Source organism: Babylonia areolata, chromosome 20 (genome assembly GCF_041734735.1).
Source record: "Babylonia areolata isolate BAREFJ2019XMU chromosome 20, ASM4173473v1, whole genome shotgun sequence".
NCBI classification, from domain to species: domain Eukaryota; kingdom Metazoa; phylum Mollusca; class Gastropoda; order Neogastropoda; family Buccinidae; genus Babylonia; species Babylonia areolata.
In genome coordinates, this window is record NC_134895.1 from 48321948 (window position 1) to 48347340 (window position 25393).

Sequence of the window (25393 nt, forward strand, 5' to 3'; positions counted from 1 at the left end):
TCACAGATATAAATTCAGGTGGGGTTTTTTTTATGTCTTTTTAAAGAAAAAAAATTATTAAAAGATGTGTTACAAAAGTGATAAATATAGGACAGTACTAAAAAAAAAAAAAAAAAAAAAAAAAAAAAAAATCCTCTCATCTATTGGATCTTTTCATGATTAGCAACAGAAAAAGAGGACGCTGAGATAGGACTCTCACTACAGCTACTGATAATGGGACAGCCACAACATAAACAAGAAATATCCATACTACTACTGACAGTGGAAACGCCACAAATAAATTCATGAGAAACATCTATGCTGCTACAGTCAACGGAAACACTGCAAATAAATTTGTGAGAAACATACCCACTGCTACAGATAATACGAAGGCCACAATATACACAAGCAGGATCCACGCTGCTATAGATAATAGGAAAACCACAATATACACATGTAATTGTAGCATCCACACTGCTTTATATATAATGGGAAAGCCGCAATATACACAAGTAGGATCCACACTGCTTTATATATAATGGGAAAGCCGCAATATACACAAGTAGGATCCACACTGCTTTATATATAATGGGAAAGCCACACTATACACAAGGAGCATCCACACTGCTTTATATATAATGGGAAAGCCACACTATACACAAGGAGCATCCACACTGCTTTATATATAATGGGAAAGCCACACTATACACAAGAAGCATCCATACTGCTTTATATATAATGGGAAAGCCACAATATACACAAGGAGCATCCACACTGCTATATATAATAGGAAAGCCACAATATACACAAGTAGGATCCACACTGCTACAGATAATAGGAAAGCCGCAATATACACAAGTAGGATCCACACTGCTACAGATAATAGGAAAGCCGCAATATACACAAGTAGGATCCATACTGCTATAGATATAATGGGAAAGCCACAATATACACAAGGAGCATCCATACTGCTACAGAAAATTAGAAAGCAACAAAGTATATTAGAAGCATCCACAATGCTCAAGATAATGGGAAAGCCACAAAGTATATTGTATTGTATTGTATTGTGTTGTATTTCTCTTTTTTGTCACAACAGATTTCTCTGTCTGAAATTCGGGCGGCTCTCCCCAGGGAGAGCGCGTCACCATACTACGGCGCCACCCATTTTTTTGTATTTTTTCCTGCGTGCAGTTTTATTTGTTTTTCCTATCGAAGTGGATTTTTCTACAGAATTTTGCCAGGAACAACCCTTTTGTTGCTGTGGGTTCTTTTACGTGCGCTAAGTGCATGCTGCACACGGGACCTTAGTTAATTGTCTCATCTGATTGACCAGTGTCCAGACCACCACTCAAGGTCTAGTGGAGGGGGAGAAAATATTGGCGATCCGAACCAGTGCGCTCAGATTCTCTTGCTTCCTAGGCGGACGCGTTACCTCTAGGCCATCACTCTATATTAGAAGCATCCGCAATGCTAAAGATAATGGGAAAGCCACAAAGTACATTGAAAACATCCACACAGCTATATATAATGGGAAATCCACAAAGTATATCAGAAACATCTACACTTATAGAGAATCAGAAAGCCAGAAAATAAATGAAAAACGTTCACACTACCATCTACATACCAATGTGAGATGCACAAAAAATACAGAAAACAAGCGTCCAGCCTGGAAAAGCTTGGAGAGGCCAGGCAAGACACAACAAAAAACAGAGAGAGAGAGACAGTCCGTGTGGCCGCTGGCAATAACGAGATGACTGAGAGGCTTACCCTGCGGTTGTATAATTTGTGGAGATGTGTCTTACTCTGTGTCTAACTACTGCTATTGCCACACAAAAAGTCCCACACTGAATAAATTTTCATTCTTCATTTCTGTATTCGCAGGCTACAGCTCCTCCTGTCACTCTCATCCGAGTGAGGGCCTACTAAGAAGGCAGCCATTCTCCATTTTCTGGGACACATATACTAAGTGACTGCTGGCAGCTTGCCATCATCAAACAGAGTACATTTTACATGATCATTGATGTCAAAGAGAGTTTAAACGAAGCAGCCATTAAAATAATACAGGCTATAAATAATGACAGAAGAACCAATAAATAATGAAAGAGAGAGAGAGAAACATATATATATATATATATATATATATATATATATATATATATATATATATATATATATATATATATCTCAACGTGGAAACGTACTGCCGATAACATTCATCCACCAATAAAAATATTTAACAACTGAAACACCCACAGGTTCAAAGCATTCTGAAGAGTATGCATCTTTTCAAATAAAAATGAAACAAATAATGTGTTACTATTTTACGCCCACATTTCAAATCAAGAAATAAAGATTTTACAAAGTCAGAACACAAAATACTTTGACTTGAAGCCGCCCACACAAGCTGGGAGGAAATGATTTTTAAAGCAAGGCTGCGAGTACCTTGACAATGAGGATGACCACCAAATAAAACAAACTCTGACCAGATCATGAACATTCAGTGAGAAGTAATTTTATGAAAAAGCAAAAACAAATGAACACAAAAATACACATGCACACAGTGACACACACATATATGCACAGTGACACACACACACACACATCCACTGTGTTCAAAATGACTAAATATTTAATCTCTTATCCCCCTGTCCTTTTTTATAAACATTAATCACACACAACACCCACATTCACTTCCACTGACCATTCATGCACCTTGAGACCACTGCACCTTCACACTGGAGAAGAACAAAGCACTACCACATGCTCTTAGGGTTGCCTTTTCCCCCACAAGAGGTCAAACAACGCTCACATTAATACCAAATTCCTTTCATACACCCATCAATTCAACCTTCTTCTGTCCACCACACCACTTCACATACAAATCAAATCAAATCAAATCAAATCATGGTACTCATAGCTCAGCCAGGGCAATTTCAGGGCTGAATACCCGAAATCATATTCTAATCCCAATCAGGACAAAACAAGCAGACGACACAATTATTCTTATTCTTGTCGCTTATAGTCCAACCGACCGCACAGGGCGATATCAGGACTGTCAAACCATACAAATGCTCAACCGCGTCAACACAAAACTGTCACATTAACAAAAAAACACTAAGACAAACCCACAAAACAACAGTTCGTGACTCAGTATCCCAACTATTTAGCTCCTTATGGCAAATAAGACTAGGCCATGCTGAGGACAACAGCCATTCCACTTAATTTACAAAAAAATCATAAGAAAGGACAAAAAAACAATACTTCAAAGCCAAACAAAAAATACATTAAAAAGGCCATATTGGCAAATAACACTGCAGAATGGGCAGTTAGTGACCATCCCAGTGTTTACATCTCACTACCTAATCGCCACAGCAAAACAGCACAGATAGTACATCATAGACTGCGGAAAAAAAGAAAAAAAAGTGTCATGGCTTGCTTGAAAAAAAAACGAAAGGGGAATGGACTGGGAAGGCAGAAAAAGGAGACAACAGTGAAGATAGAAAAAACAACAACAAAAAACAACAAAAAAACAAACAGAAACAAAGAGAGTGACAGAAAAGAGGAAATTTCTAGCACAGAATTTCCAGAAGGCGGGTATGCTTGAGGAGACTACTACACATCTCCTACAAGGAGCACAAGACCAATGACTATGTGCAGAACCTGGTCAGCAACCTTGTTGGGCCCCAAGAACCACTGCTGGCGACTGTCAAACGACGGAAGATGGCATGGTTTGGTCACGTCATACGACATAACACCCTCTCCAAAACCATCCTGCAAGGGACTGTAAAGGGAGGGCGCAGACGGGGGCGGCAGAGAAAGAGCTGGTCCGACAACGTCAAGGAATGGACCAAAATGACGATGCCAGATCTCCTCACGACAGCTGCCAACAGAATGGCGTGGCGAGCTATGACATCTTCCTCATGTCCCCCCAACGACCCCAGCGGTCGAGGGAATGAGTGAGTGAGTGAGTGAGGGTATGCTATTTATACTGAAAGACCCCCGGCATCCCCACAGAGGGAGACGACACAGTGATACATCTGCCGTCAACAAGCAGCCGTCCAACTAGGAAGTCAAACACTGGCACAAAAATACTGAACAGTAAAGCTGATAAAGCACTGTGCATGTGTTGCACTGAATCCCCGCACATCTCAGTACATACAGAGCTCCATAAAATGCCAGTTTAAGGAAAAAAATGGGTAACAAACAAAAACAAACAAAAATACCGCATTTTACAGACTATTAAGTACTTTTTTCCCCCTTAAGTTTGACCCATACATCTCATAATACTGTGCACCTAATGTATGGTTTAAAATAAATCTGTTGGAACACTGTCATGAATTCATCAGAATTGTATCAAAGCTGACCTCCTAACCTGGAAGTATGACATTAGTAGCGCTGTAAACAAATGAAACTTTCTCATCAGAATAAAATCAGCTAATGTACAAGTCAGGACAAACTCAAGATGGCGGTGATCAATACAGCAAGCAAACGAGCAGATGTCACACCATGTGAAGACTTCTGGTGATGTCAGGACTTCAGTTGAAGATGGAAATGTTGCCGCAACAGTGACAGCAGTCAAGCCATCAATGACCGACTTCTTGTTGATCATTTTGGTGTGTGCCTTGTACAATGCTGGGCCTTAGGTAATGTTAAAATCTACACCATTTTCCAACCTTGGAGGCTGTGCCTTGAAAACTGAAGTGCTTTGTAGTCTGTAAAATATGGTTCGCAAAAACAGCAAAACCAGGACCACACACTCACACCACAAACACATATATGGTTCACACTTTTACACACACACACACTCTCTCTCACACACACACCCAATACAATCTGTCATCACAAACATGTGTCTTGCATTGGCACACTTCATACCCGCCACTCTCACCGTCTGGTCAGAGGACACGAATCTGGAACCTGAAGAGGCCACTTTCAACCTATTCTAAAATTCCAAAGTCTTTCCTACTCGAGAGAGAGAATGCTACCTCTCCATTGTACATTCACCCAATGACTAGCAGGGGCTGAACAAACCAGCGTAGGAGATGAAATGATATTTTACTTACAGTGTAGGACATGAAATATGCTGTACTTACAGCTTTGGACATCAAATGTTATTTTACTTACAGCTTAGGACATGAAATTATATTCTACTTACAGTATCAGTATCAGCATCAGTAGCTCAAAGAGGCATCACTGAGTTCGGTCAAATCCATATACGCTACACCACATCTGCCAAGCAGATGCCTGACCAGCAGCGTAACCCAACGCGCTACTTACAGCTTAGGACACGAAATGATATTTTACTTACAGCTAGAGAATGAGGCACATAAAGATTATAAACGCCACATGCCCGAGGACGCAGACTACACAAAAACTGCTGGACATCACTGCACAAATCATGACCAGGGAATAAAGTAAAAATTAAAAGCCATTTTCTTCTCCAAGCTGCAGTTTTCAGATTCAAGGAGGCGTCAAAGCGTGTGGGCTGATCCCTGGACGCTGCACCACATTTGCTTCAAATAACAAATACAACACACATCAATCATAACTGAATCAGACAGTTACCCACAAAGAAAGAAAAACTCTTATTACCTTATCAAAACTCAAAGACACAGACCCCCATTCTCGTTATACACCACTCTGGTGCCACGCCTCGCTCCTATGACCATGCCAGCAGCAGGAGATGTCAGTGATCACCATGGCAACGCTGCTGCAGCCCACAGTCCCGACAGTCTGCAGCGTTAAGTCCCACAGCCATCCCCATCACAACACAGCCACGTCAACATCATCATCATCATCGTCGTCGTCGCTGTCGATGTCCCCCATAAAGTCTGCTCCAGCAGCAAAAAAAAGTTTACGATGAAAGACTCCAGGACAAAAATTTCCAGCGCACACCTGTACTTCAGACATTAACACTTATACTTCAGATGCTTTCGCCCAGGCTTCAGACATTTACACCTGTGCTTCAGAAGTTTACACCTGCTTCAGACGCTTACAGAGAGTCACACATGTGCATCAGACATCTAGACCCTTTCACCTATGCTTCAGACATTTACAGATGCACTGTATACGTTTACAGAGAGTCAGAAATGTGCGTCAGATGGTTACATCAATGCTTCAGATGCTTTCATCAGTGTTTCAGATGTTTCTAGACATAGGCTTCAGATGTTTACACCTGTGATTCAGACACTTTCACCTGTGTGTGTCAGATGGTTATCCATGCTTCAGACGCTTTCATCTGTGCTTCAGATGTTTCTAGACATGCTTCAGACGTTCACACCTGTGAATCAGACACTTTCACCTGTGCTTCAGATGTTTATACACCTGTGCTACAGATGTTTATTCATCTGTACTTAAGATGTTTCCACCATGTTTCAGATGCTTACACCTGTGATTCAGACACACCTGTGATGTGATGTTTACACCAATGCTTTAGATGTTTACACCGGTGCTTTAGATGTTTACACCGGTGCTTCATACTTTCACACCGGTGCTTCAAATGTTTACAATGGTGCTCAAGACGTTCACGCATGGCACAGGTGGACCGCTGCCTCGCAACACACCACAGGTGCCATACTGTCTGTGCAAACTGGTTCCTCATTGTCGGTAGACAAGAGGTATCAACCTACACTGCCGGACCACATGCCTTCTAACCTTACCGTGTCTTTACCTTATTTTGATGTCCTGACCTTATCACAATGCCCACCGTTTTGACCTCATGCCCTCTTGACCTCTCACTGTCTTGACCTTGTGAGGCTGACCCGATGTTACGCAGTCCAGCCTGACGGTGCCTCCCCTGTCAGTCAAACTCCACCGTCCTGATGGCGTTGCCCTCAGCGATCTCAAAGGTTGCCACGGCGCCGTCGTTGAACTTGAAAGACATGCCGCCGTCAATCACCAGGCAGGCATCCCACATCCTGGACCGGATGCGAATTCTGCGGACACGCATGTACAGTAAACTACCTTGCAAGCGCCCAGTTTCAGTGTCAGTTTCTCAAGGAGGCGTCACTGCGTTCGGACAAATCCACATACGCTACACCGCATCTGCTAGGCCGATGCCTGACAGCAGCATAACCCAACATGCTTGTCAGGCCTTGACTGCATGCTTACATGCCTGTGTGCCTATCACAGTGGATTTCTTTTTACATGCTGCGCATGGGACCTTGGTTTATCGTACCATCCAAAAGACTAAACGATCAGTTTGATTTTTCCAGTCAAACTTCTGAGAAAGGGTGAGCAGGATTCAAACCCACACCCTCACGGACTCTCTGTATGGGCACCTGAGCGTCTTAACCATTCTGCTTCATTCTCCTTAGCGCGGCATCTGCTTAGCAGATGTGGTGTAGCGTATATGGATTTGTCCGAACGCAGTGACGCCTCCTTGAGTAACTGAACTGAGCTGAACTGCAAGCGCCCACACCCACTCTGCACAACTTTCAGCCTGAAGTTGGGTGGGGAGGGGGGGGGGGGGGGGGGGGGGGGTGTTTACTGGGAACTCTACCCTTTGTGGGGAGACCTTTCCCTTTACGCATGAAGCATGCATGTACTGTGAACTACCTTGCAAGCGCCTTCCACCACTCTGCACAACTTTCAGCCTGAATTTTGGTGGGGAGGAGGTGATTTACTGGGAACTCCATCCTTTGTGAGGGACTCATTCCCTTACTGCGTTTCCCCACACAGCACCGGCAGGGCTGGCAGTGAGAACAACACAGCCACTGAAAAAAAGACACTGGGTCAGGGAGGGACGTCACGCTCTCACTGGGTTTCTCAATGACACACTGACATCTCAAGGTGTTCTATTCTGTTATCTCTGGATCTAAATCTGCACTGCTTTGTAATGCGACATGACCACAAACAGCAAGCTGAATAAACATTAGTTCTTGGCAATCTTCGTTTTCTTTTTTTCTTTTTTGTGTTTCAAAGTCAGGGAAGTGGGGTAGACGTGTAAAAGGTAAGTTTACCATATGCACAGTTTTTTTTTACCCAATCAGGGGGAGGGTATTTACAAGATACTGGGTGTTTACAAGGTAGTTTACGGTATGGGAAAGAAAGAAAATTTAACCCTTTCACTCCTGCTGTGGCAAGGACAGAAAGAAGCAATTTCTAGACAGACTGAAAGTCAACTGAGCAAGTTTGTTTGGTGATTTAGCAAGCAACAAAATTAATTTCTAACAGTCATTCCAGCACATGGAATTGGCGACAACATGTCACATGACAAGCGTTCCCTTCTCCATTCATTTTCTTACCTTTTAAAACACATAAATACACAGTGACACACATGCATGCATACATACACACATGCACATATGTGCACACACGCGCACACACACACACATACATGCGCACACACACATACATACCCATACACACACAGAGACTCACACACATGCACGCACACACACACACACACACACATATGCACACACACATGCACGCACACACACAAACACACAAGGTCAGAAATCATGCGACCTATGTCCAAGAGAGTTATGTTTTATCTATGAAGATGTTTCTGTCACCCAAACTAAGGCCATGAACAATGTCTGTCAACCCCTGTAGGTCGCCTGGCATTGTAACACTTATCACAGGTGAGAGAGTCAGTCTGAGGCAGAGACAGACTGGCACGCACACAGACAGGCAGACAGACAGAGACACAGAGAGAGAGACAACTGCAGGGAGAGAGAGAGAGAGACAGAGAGGTGGAGTGAGAGAAGGAGACAGAGAGACAGATCGACACACATGGACAAAGACAAAAGGGAGAGAGACAGAGGGAGAAACAGCTGTATATAGAGAAAGACAGACACAGAGAGAGGCAGACACAAACACACAGATATCTGCAACCCCAGAAAAACATAACATTACGAGACAAACTGCAAACGAAAACACACAAATCAAAGAAACAAAAGAAGAATATGAAGAAGGGAAGGTGCAACAAAAACTTTACAACGCACTTCACACCTGTCTGCACTGGGCAGACACCTCGCTCAATGAAACACACTGAAGGGCCCAACAGCCCACAGGTTAGAGCCTTGGACCTCCACTCTGAGGGACAGGGTCCAGGGTTCGAATCCAGGCCCTGGCACATGTTTGGTTACGGGTGGGAATTTTTCTCATCTCCCAGGTCTTACAAAATTTGCAGACCAGCTAGTGCCTGAACCCCCTTCTTGTGCACACAAATGCAGAAAATGAAATACGCACATTAAAAAACCTTGTGATTCGTATCAGTCTTTGGCGGGTTATGGAAACATGAACATACCCAGCATGCACACCCCTGAAAAAGGAGAATGTCTGCCTACATGGCAGGGTAAAAACCCGTCATACATGTCAGAAGAAAAATGTCCATCATTGGCATTTTCACTCTGGCTCTGTTGACATCAAGCAAAGAGCTTTTCTAATTCTATCAAAATTTCAACTTACTTTTTAGCGAAACTTCTTCGGTTGCTGACTTGAAACACCCCTGTTAGGAAGAAGAAAAAAACAACAAAACAGGATGATGAGAAATCATAAACTCTGTACATGAACATCATCAGGACTATTAAGAACAAGAGAGGCAAGGTCTTCAAGACTCACTTGTGATAAATTAAGTCCCCTAGCATTAATTACAGAGTAATTTCCCTTTTTTACTATCTGCACCAAAACGTTTGCAAAATAAATAAAAATTCCATGCTTAGCAAAAGAAGTTCTTGTTTGAACAAAAAATGATAATAATAACTCCTCTTGTTGTTGTGTCAGAATATGAGGTCAAAGTGCCAAGTTTAAAGAATACAAAAAATATAAATATAACAGTAAATGCAGTTTGCATATAATTAGGCTTCTTTTTTTATTTTTTTAGTGTCTATCCCAGAGGTGCAATATTGTTTTAAACAAGATGACTGGAAAGAACTGAATTTTTCCTATTTTTATGCCAAATTTGGTGTCAACTGACAAAGTATTTGCAGAGACAATGTCAATGTTAAAGTTTACCATGGACACACACACACACACAGACACACGGACATACACACACACACACACACACACAGACAATCGAACACTGGGTTAAAACATAGACTCACTTTGTTTACACAAGTGAGTCAAAAAGGGAATGTTGAGGTATCACAAAACATTCTTTCAAAGCTCCTCTTCACACATGACAGTACATGATTGATACTTCTCTCTCTTCCTTCCTCCTGTACAAGGGAATCAGGATAAGTGTGAATGTGTGCGTGTGCGTGTTTGTGTTTATGTGTGTGTGTGTGTGTGTACAAAGGGGAATTAAGATGTGTGGGTGTGTGTGTGCATAGAGACCTAAAGGGCAGTGTGAGTGTGTGTGTGTCTGTGGATGTGTACAGGGAGATCGGAATGGTGTGGGTGTGTGGGTGTGTACAGGGAGATCGGAATGGTGTGGGTGTGTGGGTGTGTACAGGGAGATCAGAATGGTGTGGGTGTGTGGGTGTGTACAGGGAGATCAGAATGGTGTGGGTGTGTGGATGTGTACAGGGAGATCGGAATGGTGTGGGTGTGTGGGTGTGTACAGGGAGATCATAATAGTGTGGGTGTGTACAGGGAGATCATAATAGTGTGGGTGTGTGGGTGTGTACAGGGAGATCAGAATGGTATGGGTGTGTGGGTGTGTACAGGGAGATCAGAATGGTGTGGGTGTGTGGATGTGTACAGGGAGATCAGAATGGTGTGGGTGTGTACAGGGAGATCAGAATGGTATGGGTGTGTGGGTGTGTAAAGGGAGATCAGAATGGTGTGGATGTGCACTGGAAAGTGGGCAGGCCCACTTTCGTGGTGGACCTTTCGTTGCTTGCAGAGAGAGAAGAAGGTCATATGACATCATGGGTAGCCCACCACTGTAACTAGCTTTCCAGAGTTTGCACTGCTTTTGTTCAGACAACTGTTAGGCAGAGTTTATAAATGAATCAGTTCAAATAAGTTATGGCAAAATTGTGACAAGAAACATGCTCAAAGGAAACGCAGAAGACTAAAGCAAATAATGGGTGTAATTATAAAACCAAATATATCTTGTAAACTTGCAAAAATAGTCAAAGAAAATGTTCAAAATCCTTTCGCCAGAACAGCGATTTCCATGACGAAGTTTTTGCCTTTCGGTGACCTGGAAAAAAAACCAGGAAATGGAGACAAACATGCGCACGCATTTCTCACTAAAAATAACCAGGGAAACCTCCAAGAAAACCAGACGAAAGTGGGTCTGGAAAGCCTCCCTAATAAAGGCAAGCGTGGCGTTCGGTGGGTTATGGAAACAAGAACATACCCAGCATGTACCCCCCCCACCCCGAAAATGGGGTATGGCTGCCTACATGACGGGGTAAATAAACAAAACGGTCATACATGTAAAATGTTACATGTCTGTCTGAGTGTGTATGTATGCATGCCTGAAATCTGATTGAATGACACAGGAAACGAATGATGAGCCCCTAGTGGCAGCTGTCAGTCAGCTCTACCCAGGTGGGCAGCCTGTTGTGCAAATGACCCCGTGTTTGTAAAGCACTTAGAGCTTGGTCTCTGAACAAGGATAGGCGCTATATAAGTATCCATATCAATCAATCAATCAAGTGTGAATGTGGTTTTGCTTTCATGAATCTCTTAAAATTCACATTCTTTAGAAGAAGTAGTAGTATTAGTTGTAGTAGTACTATCATTATTGTTGTTATTGTTATCATTGCTATTGTGATTAAAATCATCAGTATCCTTATCATCATCATCACCCTTTCACAACTTCCAGATGTTGCTGTCTCAGGAATTTTCAATGAATCTTAATTCAAACATTTTAAAATTCTAATTCTTTCTCTTGTTTACCATATGAATACGCAAGCTTGGGCACACACACACACACACACACACACACACACACACACATGCATAAGCACAGAGGCAGGCACATACAGGCAAATGCACAACACACACACACACAAAATACAAAACGCAACACACATACAAGTCATACACAACACAACACACAGCACACGGACACACAAAACACAATGCAACACAGCACCACACACACTCACAAACACAGAGTAGCCATTACCATTGATGACAGGGTCCCGTATGGTGTAGGCCATGCTCGGGGACTGGGGGTCAAACCTCAGGGAACTGTTGAACTCGTTGGAGATAGCCTCCATCGTGGGCCAGTCATCCACTGGGAAACTGCTGCCCATCTTCTGGTTGGCTGCACAAGGAGACACCTTTCACTATCACTGACCGCAACGTGAAATCTTTCATCACTAAAGCCCACAATGTGAAATCTTTCATCACTAAAGCCCACAATGAGAAATCTTTCATTACTAAAGCCCACAATGTGAAATCTTTCATCACTAAAGCCCACAATGAGAAAACTAAAGCCCACAGTGTGAAATCTTTCATTACTAAAGCCCACAATGTGAAATCTTTCATTACTAAAGCCCACAATGTGAAATCTTTCATCACTAAAGCCCACAATGAGAAATCTTTCATTACTAAAGCCCACAATGTGAAATCTTTCATCACTAAAGCCCACAATGAGAAAACTAAAGCCCACAATGTGAAATCTTTCATTACTAAAGCCCACAATGTGAAATCTTTCATCACTAAAGCCCACAATGAGAAATCTTTCATTACTAAAGCCTACAATGAGAAATCTTTCATTACTAAAGCCCGCAATGTGAAATCTTTCATCACTAAAGCCCACAATGAGAAATCTTTCAACACTAAAGCCCACAATGTGAAATCTTTCATGACTAAAGCCCACAATGTGAAAATCTTTCATCACTAAAGCCCACAATGAGAAATCTTTCATCACTAAAGCCCACAATGTGAAATCTTTCATTATTACCAGCACTGGCTGCACAAGGAGAAATCTTTCATGATCACTGCCCGCAAGGAGAACTTTTTCATTGTTACCGCCACTGGCTGCCCAGGGAGAAACCTTTCATTATATCTGCCCACAATGTGAAATCTTTCATTGTGTCTGCCCTCAGTGTGAACTCTTTCATTATTACTGCCGCTGGCTGCATAAGGAGAAATCTGTCATCATATCTACGCACAAAATTTTTTTCGTTCTCATTGCCATTGTCTGCACACTGAGAAATATTTCCTAATTACTGTCCACAGGGAGAAATCTTTCATTATCACTGCCAACAGCTCAAGGAGAAATGTTTCATTATCTCTGCCAACAGCTCAAGGAGAAATGTTTCATTATCTCTGCCAACGGCTAAACAAGGAGAAATGTTTCTTTATCAATCCCAAAAGCTTAACAAGGAGAAATTTTTCATACCCACTGCCAACGGCTCAATAAGGAGAAATTTTTCTTTATCACTGCCAACAGCTCAACAAGGAGAAATCTTTCTTTATCACTGCCAACAGCTCAACAAGGAGAAATCTTTCATTATCTCTGCCAACGGCTTAACAAGGAGAAATCTATCTTGATCACTGCCAACAGCTAAAATGGAGAAATCTTTCATTATCACTGCCAACGGCTTAACAAGGAGAAAGCTTTCTTAATCACCACTACTGGCTGCCCAGGGAGAAACCTCTCATCATTATCGCCTGAGTCACTGTCGAAAAGAGAGCAAAATTCAAGATGAAATAAAACAGCTTCATATCTTGGAGACCAAGCACTGTTGTCACCATGGTCAGTCATCTTCCCAAGTTTGATGAAAACTGGACGCTAGCCATGAGCTCCATTGGGCTTTGTCTGATGAGCTCTGTTTCAATCTCTCTCCACCTCCATGCCAGGAGGAAGATCCTAAGATCTCCAGAGTTGGAGACTCACCGTGAGCCCTTGTTGGAAGCACAAAGCGGTGGTCTCCATGATGATGCAATTTTTGTCATCAGTAGGTTGGTGTCGTGCACGTATTGAATCAGAATAAGTGCTAAAGAACACCACCAAAGCGGTGCAGGGTCTCCTCTAGTGAGTGACCTTCTGGTGATCTGACATTAGTAGTTCCCTGTGGATTGCTGGTGCTGATGGCTTTCGATTCCAGAATTTATAATAATAATATTTGCCATAATGATGGCAAATATCTGTCAGAAAGATTATAACTTTGTATTCAAAATAATAAGCCAAGCTTCATAGTTCTATTTTCTATGAGAAAATGTATCTTCAAGGTGGTTTTTATCATTCTTTTAATCGTAATGTTCCTAGGTACATCAACAGATTAATTTGTTATGCTTTCATCATGTTTACACATTTTGAGAATTTTGTAGTGTATTTCAAAACATCAGTGCTGATAACACAGTTCAATCACTTGCTGTTTATCAAGTTTATTTCGATGTTTTGGTCATCTGTTGGAAATCCTTCATACTCCAAAATATCAAATCTTTAAATCTTGTGGCTGTGTATGTGAGTGTAGTGGGAGTCATGCCACAGAAGCTGTGCTGATAACTCATGCAGGTAATCTGTTCTATTTCTCCTGATCTAAATCTGCAGCATGACCACAAATAGCAAAATTGAACTGTCGTTAGTTCTTGGCATTGATCTTCTCTATTTTTCACAAAGCTGGGGGGTGGGGTGGGGTGGGTGACAGACATTCACATGATATTTCACCACATGCACAGTGTTTAACCAAATCTGAGGGAGAGGGGGTGTGGGGGTGGGTGGAATTTCCTATATACTGGGCGTTTACAAGGTAGTTTACGGTAGGTGAAAAAAAAGAAATTTTAATTCTTCCACCCCCTGCTGGGGCATTAAGGGGTAGACAGTAACAATTTCTGGAAAATCAAATGTCAACTGAGCAAGTCTGGTGATTTAACAAGCGACAACAACAACACAAAACACAGAACTCATGGTACAACACTATGCAAAGTAATGAACGCTGTAAAGTAATGAACACTCTGCAAAGTACCCTGTAAAGTAACCATGGTTAGTGAGGCCTTGAGCTGATGGACATATATTTGTGTAGTTATGAACTGCTGTTGCTGCGTTGCACTGGTGAAACATGCAATATATTGGCAGGTTTTTGAGTGGTAAGAAAGGTGTGCAGATGACTATACAACCGTGCAGATTCAGCACACCCACTGCCCTCCCCACAACTCTTAACCACCCTTTCCTACCCTCTTACCCTGTCTCTTTATACAATCCCACTAACCCTGCCCCCTTTTCTGCCCCATCCCTCTCCCCTATCCTTTCCCACCCCTCTTACCCTCTCCTTGCCACCCTCCCCCCAAAGTTTGCTACGTCCTGAAAGCGGTGATCAACCAACCGACAAGCCCATGGCACGGACCTATGTGAAGGATGTGGTGCACGGACTCTGCCGGCAGGTTGTTGATGTGGAAGTGCCAGGAGCTGGACCCAGTCCCTGTGCAGATGGTCACCCCGGAACTCTTCTGCTTCTCCCGCGGCCCGTCGTCCACCGAGAACTCATAGTACGACACTCTGCACAGCAACGAATACGGTAAAGAAATCAATACTGTGTAAAGTAATGAACACTGCAAAGTAATGAACAGTCTGTAAAGCAATGAACACACTGTAAAGTACTCTGTAAAGTTATGAACACTCTGTAAAGTAATGAACACTGTGCAAAGTAATGAACACCGTAAAGAAAGGAACACTTTGTAAAGTAATAAACACTGTGCAAAATAATTAACACTGTGCAAAGAAATGAAGAACATTCTGCAAAGCAAGAAGATGTAAGACCGCCGTTGTTTGCCGATACCGTTGTACGACGTTCTGTAAAGTAACGACGAGATGTTACAATGACAGTCATCATTTGCCATTTGTGAAGTGATGATGAGATCTTACACTAATGGTTATCATTTGCCGTTACTCTGTGATGTCCTAAGTTGTCTCTGGCTTATCTGTTTGTTTGCTTAGTTACTCTTGCCATCCCCACATCCCTGAACTGTGGCATTCTGAAAACTTGTCAACGGAGAAGAACAAAACAAGTCAAATGTGTATTTGTGCATACACATACACACATTCTCACACAAAACAAACTTGTTTAAATGCACACACGCAACTTACGCGCACAAACACACACTTATGTGCACATACATATAATTAAACACAGAAAAAAACCCTAACTTCACAGGAGACCAGCTAGCAAGGAATTTCACTGTGTTGTAACACACACACACACACACACAAACATTTAACTTCACAACAAGCCGACTAGCAAGAATTTCACGGTGTTGGAACTTTTAGACATAATTCCATGGTCTCAGTGTCCTGACTGGTTTCAGTTTCAAGGAGCCGTTAAAGCTTGCAGACTGATCCATACATGCTCCACTACATCTACTCTTTTAAGGGTGAAGATATTTGCCAACTCCCAGGTCAACATATGTGCGCACCTGCGAGCGTCTGAACCCCTTCTGTGCGTATACACAAGCAGAACATCCAATGCGTATGTTAAAGATTCGGTAATTCATGTCAGTGTTTGGTGGGTCATAAATGGAAACAGACATAAATACCCCTGAAAACTGAGTATGGCTGCCTTGGTAGAGTAAAAACTGTCATACACATAAAAGGCTGCTTGGAAATACCAGTGAATGTGCGAGTTGGAGAGCATTAACATGATGGTATGCGTGTGTGTGTGGAGGAGGGGGGGGGGGGGTGCAGGGAATCCATCTATTTTCTTTGGATCACAACCACACATATCCTGAAGGCATGAACTCTTCCAGAAACACCTCACTGAGGGCCAGTAGTTCAGTAAAACACACAGCAGGTACACTTCATGATCACACACCTGCCTGAAAGACAGGGACTCGCCTACAAACACACTGTTGAAGGCCAGGAGTTCAGTAAAACACACAGCAGGTACACTTCATAATCACACACCTGCCTGAAAGACAGAGACTCGCCTACAAACACACTGTTGAAGGCCAGTAGTTCAGTAAAACACACAGCAGGTACACTTCATAATCACACACCTGCCTGAAAGACAGAGACTCGCCTACAAACACACTGTTGAAGGCCAGTAGTTCAGTAAAACACACAGCAGGTACACTTCATAATCACACACCTGCCTGAAAGACAGAGACTCGCCTACAAACACACTGTTGAAGGCCAGCAGTTCAGTAAAACACACAGCAGGTACACTTGATAATCACACACCTGCCTGAAAGACAGAGACTCGCCTACAAACACCCTGTTGAAGGCCAGCAGTTCAGTAAAACACACAGCGGGTACACTTCATAATCACACACCTGCCTGAACGACAGGGACTCGCCTACAAACACACTGTTGAAGGCCAGCAGTTCAGTAAAACACACAGCAGGTACACTTGATAATCACACACCTGCCTGAACGACAGGGAGTCGCCTACAAACACACTGTTGAAGGCCAGCAGTTCAGTAAAAAATAACAGAGTGCTGGCCTAGTGGTAATGTGTCTGCCTAAGAAGCAAGAGAATCTGAGCACACAGGATCAAATCTCACAGTTCCCAGAAATTTCTTCACCTCCACTAGAAATAGAGTGGTATTCTGAAAGCTAGTCGTAAAGATGAGATGATAAACAGTGAGGCCCTATGTGGAGCATGTACTTGACGCACGTAAATGAACCCCTGGCAACAAAACGCTTGTCCCTAGCTAAATTTTGTCGTGAAGGCCCCTCTGTTGTACATGTGTGTGTGAAAACGTCTGACTGAATGACAGAGGAAATGAATGATGAGCACCTAAAGGCAACTATCAGTCGCCTCTACCCAGGTAGGCAGCCTGTTGTGCAAATGACCCCCAGTTTGTAAAGCGTTTACAGCTTGGTTTCCGAGCGAAGATAGGTGCTATGTAAGAACCCACATTGTATCATATTCTTTTCCTATTTTCATAACACGGTGACATTTTTGTTTCACAAATACAGAACAAATCAGGACGGCAGTCATGTCTGTAAAAAAAAAATACGGCTATCATGGAACGGAAGGATGACAGAGAAAGAGGTGGGAACACTGTATCCAATCCAAGGATGGAAAGGAATCAATCTGACAGAATCCCAGAGAGTGGTGGAGGGCAGAGACAGGTGGGGGAGGGAAGTGTTGGCGTTGCCTTCACTGGTGACCCAAATACACCACCGTAGTCAAGGGGTAGGCAATAGGTTAACAGGTAACACTAACAGCCATGTCTTCTTCTCTTTTTCTTCTTCGTTCATGGGTTGCAACTCCAAGGTGCTTTAATATGTACATGAGTGTTTTACCCTGTCATGTAGGTGTGCATGCTGGGTATGTTCTTGTTTCCATAACCCACCAAAAACTGACATGGATTACAGGAACTTTAATATGGGTATTCAATCTTCTGCTGGCATATACTCACAAAGGGGGTTCAGGCACTAGCAGGTCTGCAAACATGTTGACCTGGGAGATTGGAAAAATCTCCACCCTTTACCCACCAGGCGCCATTAACGAGATTCGAAGCCGGGACCCTAAGACTGAAAGTCCAACACTTTAACCACTTGTTATTTGCGCCCATCAGATGCTATACAAGTATCCATATCAAAATCAAAACAAATCAAGCATAAGTCAAGGGACAGGCAACAGGTAACAGGTACCAGGCAACAGGTAACAGGTACCAGGCATGTCAGCCCTCACAACCTGTACCTGGAGGAGAGGGACTCGCCGACAAACACCTCATTGAGGGCCAGCACGGGCAGGACGCGGGGCGGGGGGGTGTTGCCCGTGATGGGGCGTGGGTGGCGCTCCTGCTCGTTCTCCGCAATGTGCTCCAGGTAGCGGTGCTCCGGGAACATCAGCTGCTGGTCGTGCAGCTCGATGGGGTCATCGTTGGGGTGCTGCCCTGACATCTCCACCTGGATCCGCTGCAGGTACCGCCACCTGCCAGGGGGGACAACCACGGGGGAGGGGTAAGGGGAGTGCAGTGGAAGGGATGGGAACATACAATAAGCACATCATGTTTTTTGGGGGAAATGGGGGGGAGGTTTCTTTCTCCACATTTTGCCTCAATATTATTACACAAAGATGACAGGAGATATACATACATCATGTTGCCTGAACACTACACACACAACTATGACAGGGGATACGTATATACACATCATGCTTTCTTTTCTACACTGCCTCAATATTACACACACCATGATAATACAAACACATCACAGATCTTTCTTGACACTGCCTCAATGTCACGCACTCCATCTTTTTCCTTTTTTGTAGTTCAGAGATAACCTTTGCAGGTATACCAATCTGCTGGGCATGACAATGAATACACATGGGTTTTTTTTTCCCCATCCAACCAATTCCAGTTTCTGCCTTCAGTCTACTGCCTACTTTGTATGACCAACACTTCAAGGTTGGTGATTATTTAGTAATTTGCAGTTCATGTCAGTTCAATTGAAATAGTTGAAGTGACCGATGAGCCACCAGCACCAGAAATCTTACCTGAAATCCCCCTCCAATATGCGCTTCAGGGCTGCTTTGAAGTTTGATGCCGGATATTTGCGCTTGGGCAGCAGAAGGTGACCTTCTGACCTGCAGCACACACACACATACACACGCACACACACACACGCATGCACGCACACACACACGCACACACACACACGCACACACACACACACATGAAGATAGGTGGACAGACAGACGAAATATGGACTACCCAAAGAAGTTAAAGACCGCATTCTTCCTGTATGTGAAAAACATGGAATTATGAAGTGATTGACTGAAATCTCACCTTTCATTAAATTAAAAACAACAATGATAATAATAATAATAACATGCAGGCTTATATAGAGCAGTACCCCCATTTCAGATGGGGCTCAGTGCTCTTTAAAATAAAATATACAAATTTATGACTGTGACGTAAAATATGTACAAAATCAGCACAGTCTCCCATGACAATGGCTAACATATGCAAAACTAAGTGATGTAAAAAAATTAAATAAAAATGAAAGGAAGACTTCATAAATATGGTGATATATTGTTTATATGCTCATGATTCTGCTATCACATTGCGCCACACATCACACTAACATCACATTACTGCCACCAAAATGCTATCATTACCCTACACACACACACACTCACACATAAGTTTGCATTCACATCACACCACCACACAACCCCCCCGGCCTGGTTAACAATGGCAAGATATCTTTATGAAATGAAGCGCAGAGTACAGCCTTGTCATGTAGTCCCAAACCTAAATGGACGTCCATAGCAACATCGTCATCATCACCATCCTCCTCCTTCATCACCAATGATAAAAAAAAATTTCAAATGCATCTACATCCCCCTCAGCTCAGTCAAGTTACTCAGGAAGGTGTCACTGTGTTTGGACAATTCCATATGTACACTACACCACACCCCCCTCAACAAACACACACATTCTACACATACCCCTCAACACACACACACACACAAACAACACCCCCCACCACCACCACCAAACCTTCTCCACACATGTTCACAATCAACAGACTTTTCAGGGTCAGTGTTGAGGCCGATCAGGGGCTTGTCCTTGTTGAAGAACTTGGAGGCTGCCAGCAGGTAGGTCCCGTCTCCCCCTGCCGTGAACACTGCGTCCGCCCAGTCGATGGCCTCCGAGTTCAGTTCAAACCGCTGCACAATGCGCGTCTCTATGTTGGCAGACCTGTAGGCAGGAAACACTGAACAGTTTATCTTCTGTCACTGTTGCTTACAGCACCTCTATGTTGGCTGAAAAGCAAGGGGGGTTGGTGGGGGGCGTGGGAGGGAGGGGGGGTGCAGTGGAGGGGGTGGGAGTGGGGGACACTGAACAGTTTATCTTCTGAAATAAAAATTAGGCACAAGTATACACTGTGCTATGCACATAAACCTTGGACATGCCTCTCATGTTGACCATTCCGTCAATGTTTCGCAAGAGGATGTTTTTTTGTTGTTTTTTTTATATAAAAAGGGTGAACTGAATACAAACATAATAATTCATTATGCTCAAGACTGCATTCATAACAACAGACATACAAAACAAAACAAAAAGGCTAGCAGACAACTCACACAGTTATGCTTAATTTTTTCATGGCCAATACTACATGACAAATGCCTTCATTTTGTAACTTTTTGCTGCTTTTGCACTTTACTTTAAGGCTTTCCTGGCCAGCATTGTGTCAGAACCTGGATTTTCCAGTCTTGTTTCCTGAGGTTATTGAAAAGACCCACCAGTCAACCTATTTAAATTCTTCATTGGAAAACCTGAACTTTCATTCAGACAGATGACTTCTTAACAACCCTATTCTGCAGTACCTAAATCTTGCCAAGGGATCTAACACAGTAACAGCTGTATACTGATGACTGCTTTAGCAGCTTCTTGACTTTTCAATTCAATTACAAATAACTCAACTCCAACCAGTTAGAGATGGGGCTATGGACTCTGGTGACACCATGAAAATTGTCACAGACTAAACAGTGCTCAAGACACAATGAAAGACCACAGCTCTCTCTCCATCAGTCAATGGAAATAACACTTTCAAACAGGGAAGAATCTCTAGGAAAAATAGTACATTCATGCAGAGCACGTCAGCATAAAACTTATATATAGAGAGTTTTAAAACTTATTTTAAAATCTTTTCCCACAACCTGTTAAACACAATTTTGTCACAGGAACAGTGGTACTGCTGGTATTGTTATTTTCCCCATCCCCCAAAGTGCAAGATGAACTGACTACACAAAACATTTCTCACTCCAGTGTTTTCCGGATTCCTTCCACTAGGGTCAGATGGTTGTGGTGACGCTGAAGAAGGCCCTCGTACCTAGAGTCCTTGGACTCCAGCTGCAAACACCAAACACAATTTTGACTTTATATATACTATAATCAACAATAATATTTTCTTAAATGACAAGCATACAACAACTGCTGCAACTGCATACCATCAGTGAATAGTGTGTGTGTGTGTGTGTGTGTGTGTGTGTGTGTGTGTGAACATTCACTAATACACTATAACAGCTGAAATTAGCTGTGAAGTGAATAATCATTAAATCATATTGGCCTTGTCAACACCTTTAATTGCTTTTTATTTGAGTTTTAATAATAGTGTTCACCCTCTCACCACAGTTAAATCCTGTGAAATTCCAAGTTTGATATGACTGGGTCAGTAAATAGAAGATAACATCAGATGTGAAGTCTTTTTATCACTGTAGTATTATGGCATCTTCATGTCATGACCTTGAAGTTGAACACTGACCTCTGACCCTGAACTGTAATGTGTTAATTAATGACCATGGGAAGGTTCTTGTCAACACTGATAAAAACAGATATTGCCAAGCCTGGTTCTTCTTTAATGGTACAGGTTGAGGAAACGTCAAGGTCAAAGTTGACCATGCATGCACACTTGTACCTAGACACACAGATACACATACATAAATTATAAATACAAAAATGGGTTAATAGTTCCTTACACCAACTTCAATACAATAACACAACAATTTATTTCCATTTGTCAAAAAGTCATGTTACAGTATATCATAAGATTATCTGCAACATCCACTTACTCACTGTGGGTGTCACTGCTCAAATTAAGCATGCATAGAATTCCAAATAATATCTATAGTCATACTGCAGCAAATCAAAAGTTGTACAAGTATGCACTGTTGTAAAAATTCACACATGCATAAAAAGATAAGCAAATAAGTATGTACACGCAAGTATAGTCAGACTGCCAACTTTTTTTCTTTTTTCTAACAGCGGATGTCATATACTGATCAGTTCATATGCTTTGACACCTCCTTGAAACTGGTAAGTTAATGTATAAACTGTTGAAACATTCTTTCAGAGGATGAGAGTGGGAATAGGCCGCTGGTGAGTTCCATGGCCACAATGAATCTTGTGCTTGTGTATCTAAATTTTACTAAAAATCATGAGCAATGGCAAAGGCAATCGACAAAGGCAAAAGCAGCAAACATGTGCTATCCTCTATTTCTTCAGTTAGAAGTCTCCATTGATATAACCAAACTCTATACAATGAAGTGCCAATGTATGCACAATAAAAAAACCCAACAAAATATGAAGCAAAAAGTTGAAAAACAAAGCCAGCTGTTTGCACGTTCTGCTTCTCTTTATCGTCTTTGTTGCTCGCAATTTCAGAGAGCTAGTCAACTTTGTAAGCACAGATCATGTGACATGCCTGTATAAGCCTTGCAAGCACAGAACTCTCCAGCAGTCTATTCTCAATCTGACAAATAGTGCAATACTAAAGTGAAGGAAAACTGAGCTGTATTGCGTTGTTTTGTATTGTATTCTGTAATTACCCTTTTGTCACAACAGATTTCACTTTGTGAAAGTGCAGCAAAGAGCAGGGCTTTAGATAACTGTACAAAGCATCAATGCCACATAATTTCTTCTGTCAGCATGTTACTCTGCTACACAGCTGAATTGCCAGTCCCATGCTTTTTTTTTTTCTTTTCTTTTTTAAAATGTGGTTTGACTGGCCCATGAACTTTGCAGTCCCTCTCATTTGGGGTCGTGTGACCATGGTTTACCCCACCGACCTGACGCTGTGGAGTGTGAGAGGGTGCTAGGGGGCTAGGGGGTGGGGTGCGGACGGGGTGAAAGTATAAATAATTCTTAACATTATGAGTTCGTCACTCACATGCAGTTTGAATTCTTTCTCCGTCAGTCTGCTATGGCGCCGTCTCTCGAACTCGTAGCGAGTCATTTTCGTAAAGACCACCACCCGCTTCGGTCTAAAAGCAGAGGCAGTTGAGCCATCACTTCCACTCTGTGCAGCTGTCGTTGTTGCCCATCGAACACACTGTCCATGGAAAGTCAACTTTCGGGACACCATCCATTCACTGCAGCTGTGAAACTTCGCTTTGACATGTTTGCCCGGTCGTGACGAGTGTCTCGACAGAAACCTCGACACGAATGCTTGCGTGATGCACATGCTATATAGTTTCATGTGGTCGTTAAATTATGTTAATGCAGGAAGTATTCTGGAGTAAAAGAGTGACAAAACTAAGTCAATGCAGCGCTAACAACACTCGTGGGTTCACTTGCGTTTTGTTTTGATCGCCATGCTTCTCTTTGATCAGGTTTACGTGGATTTCGTAAATAACTTTTGCTGCATCAAAATAATTATGTGGGTGTCGTGGTTCTATGCTAGTACAATATACACAATGTTTACTACTTATAAATTTTTAGATGCTCAAACTAAAGCATTTATCTTGTAACAATCTAATCATGGCGAGACCAAAAGGTTGGCTCTACATTTTGCGTGGTGAGAATGTCCCCAGTTGCTTTGGGCCAAGTCCACAGGTGCAGAAATAAGCACAACCTCTCCACTGCACTTGACCACAGCGCGGCAGCGTTGAATATATTGTACAAACAATCATTCACATACATGGAAGAAAAAAATCCATATGCAGAGCAGCCTTTGACTCAAACATTACTCGATCTTGCACCTGTTTGGCAACACGGCAGATTTCTATGGTTGGAAATACGGCAGTTTTTTTTCAGTTTTTCCAGTCAGTGTGTCACGGTGTGTACATGTGTGTGTGTGTGTGTGTGTGTGTGTGTGTGTGTGTGACATAGACACATAATTATATAGTTGTATTATATCTCAGTGGTGTGTGACCACAAGCCAGATACCGGCGTCCAGGTCAGTTCGCATGAATTGAAGAACTGAGTGCTCTCCCCACATGATGTGTACCCGTGGCATGGAATCTCATCTGCAAAGCCAAAACAAAATATTAAATAAACAAGAGAGGCAAGGCCTTCAAGACTCACTTGTGATAAATTAAGTCCCCTAGCATTAATTACAGAGTAATTTCCCTTTTTTACTATCTGCACCAAAACGTTTGCAAAATAAATAAAAATTCCATGCTTAGCAAAAGAAGTTCCTGTTTGAACAAAAAATGATAATAATGATTCCTCTTGTTGTTGTGTCAGAATAAGAGATCAAAGTGCCAAGTTTAGAGAATACAAAAAATATAAATATAACAGTAAATGCAGTTTGCATATAATTATGATTCATTTTTTAATTTTTTGTGCCCATCCGAGAGGAGCAATAGTGTTTTAAACAAGATGACTGGAAAGAACTGAATTTTTCCTATTTTTATGCCAAATTTGGTGTCAACTGACAAAGTATTTGCAGAGAAAATGTCAATGTAAAAGTTTACCACGGACACACACACACACACACACACACACACACACACACACACACACACACACACACACACACACACACAGACAACCGAACACCGGGTTAAAACATAGACTCACTTGGTTTACACTAGTGAGTCAAAAAGCAACAACAACACTGTGACAATTTATTGTACCTCAGTGAAAATCAGTTAGTTTGAAAACGTGCGGAATGACCAATCGACTCACGTGATCCAGTCAGTTTACTTCTGTTGACAAGGTAAAAAAAAAAAAAAAGTTCGATCTCCGCCGTCAGTGAATCTTAATTTGCAGGTCTAGTCAGTACTTTCTGTACTATGTTCAACTGCTGCTACCGGCAGGTGTTGCCTGGGAAATGAAGTCGGACGATCTGCGGCAAGACAGGAGCCTGGAA

At 42.4% G+C, this 25393-nt stretch overlaps 1 protein-coding gene across 2 annotated transcripts; it reads right to left on the minus strand.

Moving 5' to 3' along the window:
* Positions 1-766: 766 nt before the first annotated feature.
* Positions 767-25393, minus strand: LOC143294683 (NAD kinase 2, mitochondrial-like). Of its 2 annotated transcripts, XR_013056912.1 has the most exons (11): positions 25210-25393; positions 23468-24545; positions 21563-21651; positions 20326-20496; positions 19287-19376; positions 18489-18722; positions 15189-15340; positions 12017-12157; positions 9397-9436; positions 6368-6914; positions 768-6303 (listed from the first exon to the last, which is right to left on the minus strand). XR_013056912.1 is itself a non-coding variant. In XM_076606071.1 (10 exons), exons 2-10 carry the CDS (start codon positions 23774-23776, stop codon positions 6779-6781), a joined length of 1362 nt encoding a protein of 453 aa, XP_076462186.1. In that variant the 5' UTR covers positions 23777-24545; positions 25210-25393; the 3' UTR covers positions 767-6778. The 2 variants fall into 2 exon arrangements, 1 of the variants encoding a protein (XP_076462186.1); XM_076606071.1 differs by having other exon boundaries at positions 767-6914.

What these genes read in the sequence shown, in the direction of transcription:
- LOC143294683 (XM_076606071.1), bottom strand. Translation starts at nt 23,776, where the DNA reads ATGAAACTATATAGCATGTGCATCACGCAAGCATTCGTGTCGAGGTTT. An exon ending in GGAATCCGGAAAACACTGGA is followed by an intron (nt 20,497 to 21,562) that starts GTGAGAAATGTT and finishes TCCTGCCTACAG; the next exon opens with GTCTGCCAACATAGAGACGC. An exon ending in GGCGAGTCCCTCTCCTCCAG is followed by an intron (nt 15,341 to 18,488) that starts GTACAGGTTGTG and finishes GTTGCTGTGCAG; the next exon opens with AGTGTCGTACTATGAGTTCT.